An 11,312-nucleotide genomic window follows, 5' to 3' on the forward strand; every position below is an offset into this window, starting at 1 on the left:
CAAGATAGAGCAGTCTGCACCGTGTTTCTTTTTTTCCAAACTGTGATTTAATTACCAAAACTTACGTCACTCAGATGTGTATAAGGGCTTTCCCACCACAGGAACCTTTGCAGGAACTTCCTAAGCTACCCTGTTAGCTTGTGTTCCCCCTGTGTCACCACCGAAAAAAACTACCAGGATACAGAAAGTTGTAGTAGGTAGGTATGTAGTTCCACGTGGTAGTTAGGGTCTTCCTAGAGCTACCAGGATCACTTTGAGGGGCTGGGCTTTGCTGAGAAACATTGATTGGTTTACAGACCTCTGTAGGCCTTTACTTTTTCGTTCACAGAGCCACCATTACTGCATATGGCGTTACGCAAGACTCGAAATAAGAGTTTTAAAATACATTGAAAAGTGGCTGCCTGACTTGATTCTGTTAAGGAGCGGAGGTTCAAGCCCAAGCAGGCATGTCTGTCTTCCTTGGGAAGGGCAGAGGGGCATGAGGCTGTGCAGCGAGACCCTCTGATGGTCCGATCCTATCGGTCACAGGTGTGAAACATTTTTTAAAAAACCTTCCCAGGGAGGAGCTCTTCTAGTCTTAAATAACTTCATTTGGAAATGTACAGTATATTACTTGTCACATTTTGACTTTTCTGATACATCTGTTCAGGCAGAATTACTCATCAGATGTTGTGGTAGACCCCTGATTGAGAGAACAATTTACGTGACTGACACAATTCCAGTCTTGTCCTCATGGGGCCCAGTGAACATCACAGACAGATTTGTTTTGAGTCTTTCCGTATTACACACACTTGTTTCTAGTCTTGCCCTAATGGGGCCCTGACGCAGGGGTCTGACTCTTAGGTCATTTTACAAAATTTTAGTCACACCTTTCATTGAAGAGATGAGAAGATGGCGCCTACCAGTGTGGTCGCCTCGGTAATGCGCTCTCTAGTATTGTCTTTGTTTTTGTGTTTTTTGTGTTTTTCGTCCGTCTTTGGAGACCTTGCACGACTCACTTACACAAGGGGAGACCTGCTAACCATCAAGGAGTCTACTCCGGACTTTCTGTCACCAACTTTCGAATATCCGCTCAGTTTTTTCCCCGAGTTACTCACCGGAGCGGCGTCCGCGGTTTTCGGCGCATGGAGACGGAAGCGGCGCCACAGAGGGAAGCGAGCCGGCATTCAGGTGAAACTCCGCAAGAGAGGACACAGATTGGCGTTCCCGTCGATCCACCTCGCGAATGTACGCTCCCTACCCAACAAAATGGACGAGCTTCATCTTCTGTTAAAGACCAGTAAAGACTTCGGACGTTCCGCGGCCATGTGCTTCACGGAGACCTGGCTTTGCGACGCTGTACCCGATGGCTCTGTGATGCTTCCCGGTTTCCACATTCATCGAGCGGACCGCGACATGGAATCATCGGGGAAAACAAAGGGCGGCGGGATATGCCTCTATATCAACGAAAAATGGTGTACGGACGTCACGGTGCTCAGCACACACTGCAGCCCGCATTTGGAGTCGCTATTCTTAAACTGTAAACCATTCTACTCCCCACGTGAGTTCGCATCATTCATTCTCGCTGGCGTCTATATTCCGCCTCAAGCTAACACGAACGCCGCATTGCTAACGCTCGCCGATCAAGTCAACGAAATTGAAAAAAAACACCCCGACTCACCCCTCATTATTCTCGGGGACTTTAACAAAGCTAAACTCAACCACGAACTCCCTAAATACAAGCAGCACATCGACTGTCCTACCAGGGAAAATAATACTTTAGACCACTGCTACACCACGGTAAAAAACGCATACCGTGCTATACCTCGTGCAGCCTTGGGCTCGTCTGATCACTGCTTAATTCACTTAATACCGACGTACAGGCAAGAACTTAAATGTGCGAAGCCTACAGTGAAAACAGTCAAAAAGTGGACAAATGAAGCCAAGATGGAACTTCAAAGCTGCTTAGACTGCACAGACTGGAGTGTCTTTGAAAATTCAGCTGGCAGCCTGGATGAATATACGGACACTGTCACATCCTATATCAGTTTCTGTGAAGAGGTCTGTGTACCAACAAAATCATTTCGCACATTCAACAACAATAAGCCGTGGTTCACTGCTAAACGTAAGCAGCTTCGCCAAGCTAAGGAGGACGCATATCAGAGCGGGGACAGGGCCCTGTATAATCGAGCTAGAAACCAGCTGACCAAAGAAATTAACATTGCAAAGAGGATCTATACAGCAAAGTTGGAAAAACAGTTTAGCGCAAACGACTCTAAATCAGTCTGGCATGCATTCCAGTCGCTGACTAATTACAAGCGACGATCCCCCCAAGCTGAGAACAATAGCACACTAGCCAACGACTTGAATACCTTCTACTGCAGATTTGAAAAGGACAGTTTCACACCACACACCAACCCGGCCGCACCCGCGACCACAATCACACCTCTGACCTCTGCGTTAACCATCCATGAACAGGATGTGAGACGCATCTTCAAACAACAAAAGATTAACAAAGCGGCAGGCCCGGACCACGTGTCCCCATCCTGCCTCAAAGTCTACGCGGACCAGCTCGCGCCAGTCTTCACTCAGATCTTCAACAGATCACTGGAAATGTGCGAAGTTCCATCCTGTTTCAAACGCTCCACCATCATCCCAGTCCCCAAGAAACCTGCAATCTCGGGTCTGAATGACTACAGGCCTGTCGCTTTGACATCTGTGGTCATGAAGTCCTTTGAACGTCTTGTGCTGGACCACCTCAAGAGTGTCACAGGTCCCCTGCTGGACCCCCTGCAGTTTGCCTACCAAGCGAACAGATCTGCGGATGATGCAGTCAACATGGGACTGCACTTCATCCTAGAACACCTCGACAGTGCAGGGACCTACGCGAGGATCCTGTTCGTGGACTTCAGCTCAGCGTTCAACACCATCATCCCTGAACTCCTTTCATCCAAGCTTCTCCAGCTCAGCGTCTCACCTGCCATCTGCCAGTGGATTTACAGCTTTCTGACGGGCAGGACACAGCAGGTCAGGCTGGGGGAGGCCACCTCATCCACACGCACCATCAGCACTGGGGCGCCCCAAGGTTGTGTCCTCTCTCCGCTGCTCTTCTCTCTCTACACGAACGACTGCACCTCAGCGAACCCGACTGTCAAACTCCTGAAGTTTGCAGATGACACCACTGTCATCGGCCTCATCAAGGACGGTGACGAGTCTGCATATCGACAGGAAGCGGAGCGGCTGGAGCTGTGGTCCGGCCGACACAACCTGGAGCTGAACACGCTCAAGACTGTAGAGATGATCGTGGACTTCAGGAGGCATCCTTCGCCACAGCTGCCCCTCACGTTGTCCAGCTGCCTTGTGTCAACCGTCGAGACCTTCAAGTTCCTGGGAATTACAATCTCCCAGGACCTGAAGTGGGCGACCAACATCAACTCTGTCCTCAAAAAGGCCCAGCAGAGGATGTACTTCCTGCGGCTTCTGAGAAAGCATGGCCTGCCACCGGAGATGCTGAGACAGTTCTACACAGCGGTCATCGAATCAGTCCTGTGTTCTTCCATCACAGTCTGGTTTGGTGCTGCTACAAAAAAGGACAAACTCCAACTGCAACGGACAATCAAAACTGCTGAAAGGATTGTCGGTACCCCCCTACCCACCCTTGAGGACTTGCACGCTGCCAGAACTAAGACAAGGGCGTGCAAAATCCTCTCGGACCCTCCCCACCCCGGTCACCAGCTCTTCCAGCTCCTTCCCTCGGGTAGGCGCTACCGATCAATGCAAACTAGAACTAGTAGACATTCCAACAGCTTCTTCCCTCTTGCAATCAACTTCTTAAACAGCTAACTTACAATTCCATTACAACAAGCTGGCAATTTTTTGACTTGAGTTCGTTGTCACATTTCTGTATTATGTATTACTCATGCACTCACTGTAGTTGTCTCGCCGTGCTGCACTATTTGCATATAGTGGCCACTCATGCCAGAGTAGCATCTGCTCCATTTGCACACTGATTGAGGAGTATCTGTAACATTTGCACAACCATTGTCCCAGATTATCACACTACTCGTCACTTTAAACCGCATACACTCCTTGAAGTCTCAGTGCCCTTTGCACAATGGTCATTGCACCGGACTATTGCGATATTAGCCATTCGAACTGAGGACTCTGCATCTTTTTGCACAATTTTTGTTTGTTGTTGTTTTTTGTCAATGTCTTTATGTCTCCAAAGTGTTCTGTAAATTGACTGTCTGTTGTACTAGAGCGGCTCCAACTACCGGAGACAAATTCCTTGTGTGTTTTGGACATACTTGGCAAATAAAGATGATTCTGATTCTGATTCTGATTTTCTAAACCAAGTGAGTACAAGTGTCATTTTATACTTTTTGAACTGTGATAGGTTTTAAAATGGTATTATGTACTTCATCAAGTGCAGGGCCTTATATGATGTTTTGACACTCGTCCTACATCATGAATGTGATCAGTTCTTAATGTGTTCTTGTCCTTGATCTGAATTCCAGGTGATACAGACGCAGTATCAATGTGTGGCAGTAGAACATGAGACATTCACTGCAGATCAAACTTCCAACGTGGACTCAAAGGAAGATGATGCTACCACACAAGTAATGGAGTAATATAGACACTGTCTTAAATAACTTCATTTGGAAATGTACAGTATATTACTTGTCACATTTTGACTTTTCTGATACATCTGTTCAGGCAGAATTACTTATCAGATGTTGTGGTAGACTCTTGATTGAGAGAACAGTTTACGTGACCGACACAATTCCAGTCTTGTCCCAAATGGGGCCCTGACGCAGGGGTCTGACTCTTAGGTCATTATACAAAATTTTAGTCACACCTTTCATTTTCTAAACCAAGTGAGTACAAGTGTCATTTTACACTTTTTGAACTGTGATAGATTTTAAAAGGGTATTATGTACTTAATCAAGTGTAGGGCCTTATATGATGTTTGGACACTTATCCTACATCACGAATGTGATCAGTTCTTAATGTGTTATTGTCGTTGATCTGAATTCCAGGTGATACACACGCAGTATCATGGTGTGGCAGTAGAACATGAGACATTCACTGCAGATCAAACTTTCAATGTGGACTCAAAGGAAGATGATGCTACCAGACAGGTAATGGAGTAATGTAGACACTGTCTTAAATAACTTCATTTGGAAATGCACAGGATATTACTTGTCACATTTTGACTTTTCTCATACAGCTGTTCAGGCAGAATTACTCATCAGATGTTGTGGTAGACTCCTGATTGAGAGAACAATTTACGTGACCGACACAATTCCAGTCTTGTCCTCATGGGGCCCAATGAACATCACAAAATACAGTACCTTGTTTTGAATCTTGCTGTATTACACACACTTGTTTCTAGTCTTGACCTAATGGGGCCCTGATGCAGGGGTCTGACTCTTAAGTAATTTTACTAAATTTTAGTCACGCCTTTAAATTTCTAAACCAAGTGTCATTTTATACATGTTGTCCTACATCATGAATGTGATCAGTTCTTAATGTGTTCTTGTCCTTGATCTCAATTCTAGGTGACAAACACGCAGTATCCTGGTGTGGCAGTTTACGTAACCCACACAATTCCAGTGTTGAACTACTATAGGTTTTAAAAGTACTATATATATACTATAGGTTTCAAAAGGGTATTATGTATGTGCTCCACTGGGACACTAGGTAGAAGTCGAAGAAGAAGAAGAGGTGGAAAGCGGGTTCTTCGGCAGAAAGAGAAGAGGAAAGCACAGAGTCTAGAATTGAATGTGGGGACTTTGAATGTTGGGACTATGACAGGAAAATCTCGGGAGTTGGTTGAAATGACAATTAGGAGAAAGGTTGATATGTTGTGTGTCCAGGAGACCAGGTGGAAAGGCAGGTAGTTTAGGGGCAGGTAGAGGAACAGTTAAAAAGATGGAGGCATGCACTGGAAAGCAGAGGAATGAAGATTAGCCAAAGTAAGACAGAATATATGTGCATGAATGAGAGGGGCGGTGGGGGAAGAGTGAGGCTTCAGGGAGAAGAGATAGCAAGGGTGGAGGACTTTAAATACTTGGGGTCAACCGTCCAGAGCAATGGTGAGTGGGGTCAGGAAGTGAAGAAACGGGTCCAAGCAGGTTGGAACGGGTGGAGGAAGGTTTCAGGTGTGTTATGTGACAGAAGAGTCTCTGCTCGGATGAAGGGCAAAGTTTATAAAACAGTGGTGAGGCCAGCCATGATGTACGGATTAGAGACAGTGGCACTGAAGAAACAATAGGAAGCAGAGCTGGAGATGGCGGAAATGAAGAGGTTGAGGTTCGCTCTCGGAGTGACCAGGTTGGATAAAATTAGAAATGAGCTCATCAGAGGGACAGCTGAGGTTCGATGTTTTGGAGACAAAGTTAGAGAGAGCAGACTTTGATGGTTTTTACACATCCAGTGGAGAAATAGTGAGTATATTGGTAGAAGGATGATGAGGATGGAGCTGCCAGGCAAGAGAGCTAGAGGAAGACCAAAGAGAAGGTTGATGGATGTTGTGAGTTGGTGTTCGAGAGGAGGATGCAGGAGATAGGCTTACATGGAAAAGGATAACGCGCTGTGGCGACCCCTAAAGGGACAAGCCGAAAGGAAAAGAAGATTCCACGTGGCAAAAAAGACTGAGAAAGTTGAGGAATGCTCATCAATCACATGTTTGGAACATCCCACAGGTGAACAGGCTTATTGGGAACAGGTGGGTGCCATGATTGGGTATAAAAGGAGCTTCCCTGAATTGCTCAGTCATTCGCAAGCAAAGATGGGGCGAGGTTCACCTCTTTGTGAACAACTGCGTGAGAAAATAGTCTAACAGTTTAAGGACAATGTTCCTCAACGTACAATTGCAAGGAATTTAGGGATTTCATCATCTATGTTACATAATATCATCAAAAGTTTCAGAGAATCTAGAGAAATCACTGCAAGCGGCAAGGCTGAAAACCAACATTGAATGCCCTGACCTTCGATCCCTCAGGTGGCACTGCATCAAAAACCGACACCAATGTGTAAAGGATATCACCACATGGGCTCAGGAAAACCTCAGAAAACCAATGTCAGTAAATAGAGTTCGGCGCTACATCCGTAACTGCAACTTGAAACTCTACTATGCAAAGCAAAAGCCATTTATCAACAACACCCAGAAAAGTCGCCGGCTTCTCTGGACCCGAGCTCATCTAAGATGGACTGATGAAAAGTGGAAAAGTCTTCTGTGGTCCGATGAGTCCACGTTTCAAATTGTTTTGGGAAATTGTGGACGTCTTGTCCTCCGTGCCAAAAAGGAAAAGAACCATCCGGACTTTTATGGACGCAAAGTTCAAAAGCCAGTATCTGTGATGGTATGGGGCTGTGTTAGTGCCAATGGCATGGGTAACTTACACATCTGTGAAGGCACCATTAATGCTGAAAGGTACATACAGGTTTTGGAGAAACATATGCTGCCATCCAAGCAATGTCTTTTTCATGGACGCCCCTGCTTATTTCAGCAAGACAATGCCGAACCACATTCTGCATGTGTTACAACAGCGTGGCTTCGTAGTAAAAGAGTGCGGGTACTAGACTGGCCTGCCTGCAGTCCAGACCTGTCTCCCATTGAAAATGTGTGGCGCATTATGAAGCATAAAATGCAACGGAGACCCCGTACTGTTGAACAGCTGAAGCAAGAATGGGAAATAATTCCATCTACAAAACTTCAACAATGAGTGTCCTCAGTTCCCAAATGTTTATTAAATGTTGTTACAAGAAAAGGTGATGTAACAGTGGTAAACATGACCCTATCACAGCTTTTTTGGAAAGTGTTGCAGCCATAAAAGTCTAAGTGAATGATCATTTGCTAAAAACAATAAAGTTTATCAGTTTGAACATTAAATATCTTGTCTTTGTAGTGTATTCAATTAAATATAGGTCGAACATGATTTGCAAATCATTGTATTGTGTTTTTATTTATGTTTAACACAACGTTCCAACTTCATTGGAATTGGGGTTGTATATACACACACATACATACATACATACACACACACACACACACACAATTCATGGTCCTTTTTTGTTTGTTTTTCTTGGGGGGGCCTCCTCCACACAGTCTGACTGACACAATAAAAAAAATTCTCTAGATAAAATCCTGTGCAGTCTGTCTATGCAGTTTACATTCCTCACAACAACCAGACCTTTACATACAGCGACTGACTACACGCTTGGCCTGTTTCTATCACGCATGCTCAGCTTGAACCTGCTCTAATCTCTAAAAAGAGCAATGCACTAATGATGAATCTGCCTACTCTGAAGGTCAATGGCCAATGGTAATCAGGCCGCATGTTGCTGATCTGTGAGTGTAGGCCCCATTTGTTTATGTGGCCCGCTGGAGTCGATTTGTAGGGCTCTACCAATGTTTGTCCTATGGCGCAGATTGAGCCTTCATCGGCGGCACGGTGGCCGACTGGTTAGAGTGTCAGCATCACAGTTCTGAGGACCGGGGTTCAATCTCCGGCCCCGCCTGTGTGGAGTTTGCATGTTCTCCCCGTGCCTGTGTGGGTTTTCTCCAGGCACTCAGGTTTCCTCCCACATCCCAAAAACATGCATTAATTGGAGACTCTAAATTGCCCGTAGGTGTGACTGTGAGTGTGAATGGTTGTTTGTTTGTATGTGCCTTGCGATTGGCTGGCAACCAGTTCAGGGTGTACCCCGCCTCCTGCCCGATGATAGCTGGGATAGGCTCCAGCACCCCCGTGACCCTAGAAGCGGCTCAGAAAATGGATGGATGGATGAGTTTTCATCTTCTTTCAGCTCCACAATTGCTTGATTTGCACCCATAGACAGCTCTCTGTTTTGTATGTTGGTTACACATCTAACTAGTATGAATGTAGTCTTCACAGACAAAAAAAAGAAAAAAAAACCTCATAAAATTGAGCGTGCATATTTAGCACTATTTATTTTTGGAATAATCAATATAAAATAATGGGATTACAACTCAGGCAAAAAACGTAATATACTTTCCACTCACATGAAAAATGAGTGGTTTTAAACAAAAGTGTGCTATCTTCTGAGTTGTGTATCAGATCCAGATGAATATACCTAGAAATAAAATCTGACATTTTGATCTCCTGTTTCTTATTCATCTTTTGATGCCGCACTAAAATGTTTTGCGTCTCTGGAAAAAAAAAAAATATTGGACTCATTGTTCAAATACTTTGAGAGGGGAGTGTAGCTTCCTTACCACAGCTGGAGAGTTGACCACAGCTAAATTGTATCCATAAAGCATAGAACTCCCAAAAGAAGTAAGAAAAGCCACAGCCAACAGTGAGCCTGTAAGATGCTTTGGGAGCAAGAAAAGAGAATAACAGAAAAGTGTCATTAGTTAATTTATATTCAGAACAGAGTTCCCATTTTTCACTATATTCTTATACTGATAGCTCATTGCCCTTGTGCATGTGCTTCACATACTGGCTCACTTCTGGTAAAATACTGTAGGTTTTATTTTGGAGTGAAACAGTATTTTGTTCTCAAAATGTCTTGGCATTGTTCGCATTCCTCAAGGCTACCAAAGAAGGTCATAGTTAACTGCCACTTCACAGGAACTTTCTCATCATCACAGTTAGTTACAGAACCTATTGTTAAAAAAAATAAACTGACTAAAATAAACTATAGAGATTAAAAAAAAATAAAAAATAAAATAAAAAGTTTATAATAATTGATTTATAGTATGAGAGCTAATTATCTTATTATTGAGGTGTACTGCGTGAGATGAGACTCCCCCCACCCCTCCAAAAAAAAGAAGAAATAACATTTGTATGAAATTTAACCATGGAACACCTTTTGTTTTTTAGTACTCTGTATTAAAGGATATTAAATAACTGCATTATTTAGCTGCTTCAAATTAACTCCCGGTACATGAAAACAACAATGATGAATGTGCACGTCGCTACAAAATCCCATTTGGCACAATTAAAGAACGTTTTTGCGTTGGTTATAATAAAAAGACACACACATGATACATATTACACATGAAATAGAAAGTCAATTTTTAGTAAGATGTTTTGTTATCTTACATTTCAAGTTCGGCCCTGGTCTGGAACTAGTTTGAAGGTTCACTTACCGGGATTATTTTGCCAGATGGTGGGATTAAAAGATCCTCTGCCATTTAAGATATTTGTTTTAAAGTTCCCCACCGTAAATAATAGTTTCATTCGAGATTTCAAGAAACAGCATGGCTGAAGAAATCACACTGGCCTGCAAAGCTACTCGGTCCGTTCATAAGCAGCAGGTCAGGGCTCTCTTCTACTGAGCCAAAGCATTGGCTTCCACAAACAAGCCAGCACAGTGTCATCACATGACAGACTGCAGCGTGATGGAGCAAGAGAAAGACCTGTGGGAAGCAATTAAGAGTAAGTGAATTTAAACAAGGGGAGGAAGAAGCCAAAAGAGGGGGTCAAAAAGAGAGAAGAAAGAATAGCGCAGTGGATGACAATACATTAAAAAATAAATATAAGAAGAAAGACAAGCAAAGAAGAGAAAAAATAGAGAAATGGGGCAAGGACACACGTAAACAAATAAAATGTGTCTCGGAAAATAGCAGCATTAATAAGGAAGTGGGTGGGGGATTATGGCAGGGCACAATTCTGAACAGGGGAGTTAAGTTTTGTGTGACACGCAAATACAGTATCAGGAAAACAAACTTGATTTGTGCAAAACCTGGACTAAAACTATAAAACTAATTTCATCTCATATCGAATTATTTCAAAATAAATATTTCTGATAACTGTTGGCTGTACAGAAGCCAACAGGAGCCCGTTTTTACGAGCTGTAGTTCTGTCACTCTTCAGTTTCTAAAGCAAGGGTCTGAAAAACATAAACCATTCGATTTTCTTCTTGATATAAATGAATTAAGCCTCATTATTCTTCTATAAATCATATTATGAATACTCACAATGCAGTTTTGGACTTAATCCAACAATGTGTGCGCAGTCACAGAGCAGTCATGTGTAAATAGTTTTTCAGCTGTTAAGAAGGAGGGCAGTGTGTCCTCCACTGAGTGATCATTGAGTCCTAATCACCAGCCTTGAATTACAAATTCCTTTGACTTTACCTCTACACTTAGGAATGAAACAAGTTTTTATTGTTCAGAAAATGTTATTAATTGGCACATCACTCTCCCAATTAGTCTACAATTAATTAATGATTCACAGGGCACAAGAAAATGTGAGTTTGAAGGTCATCTGGTAAGGCTGAGGTAAGTCAATATAAAAAAAAAAAAAAAAAAGAGATATGTCCTTTTGATTCATAATGCATGGATAACGCATATTAGG

General features: G+C 43.4%; 1 protein-coding gene across 6 annotated transcripts in view; it reads right to left on the reverse strand.

The window, feature by feature from the left end:
* slc2a15a (solute carrier family 2 member 15a) overlaps positions 1-11,021 on the reverse strand; it is a 57,184-nt gene extending 46,163 nt beyond the window's left edge. For 4 of the 6 annotated variants that reach the window (XR_009790886.1, XM_061790576.1, XM_061790575.1 and 1 more), the window contains exons 1-2: positions 10,103-10,542; positions 9,224-9,322 (exon numbers count right to left, since the gene is read on the reverse strand). Coding sequence is in view for 5 of the 6 variants with exons in the window: in XM_061790576.1 (XP_061646560.1) it covers positions 9,224-9,322; positions 10,103-10,147 (144 nt within the window). In the remaining variant the exon portion in view is untranslated. Of the gene's footprint in view, positions 1-9,223; positions 9,323-10,102; positions 10,543-10,933 lie in introns of those variants that run through there. The other 2 variants (XM_061790573.1, XM_061790574.1) reach the window with 2 other exon arrangements.
* Between the last annotated feature and the right edge of the window lie 291 nt (positions 11,022-11,312).

Source organism: Phyllopteryx taeniolatus, chromosome 11, assembly GCF_024500385.1.
Source record: "Phyllopteryx taeniolatus isolate TA_2022b chromosome 11, UOR_Ptae_1.2, whole genome shotgun sequence".
Lineage (NCBI taxonomy): Eukaryota > Metazoa > Chordata > Actinopteri > Syngnathiformes > Syngnathidae > Phyllopteryx > Phyllopteryx taeniolatus.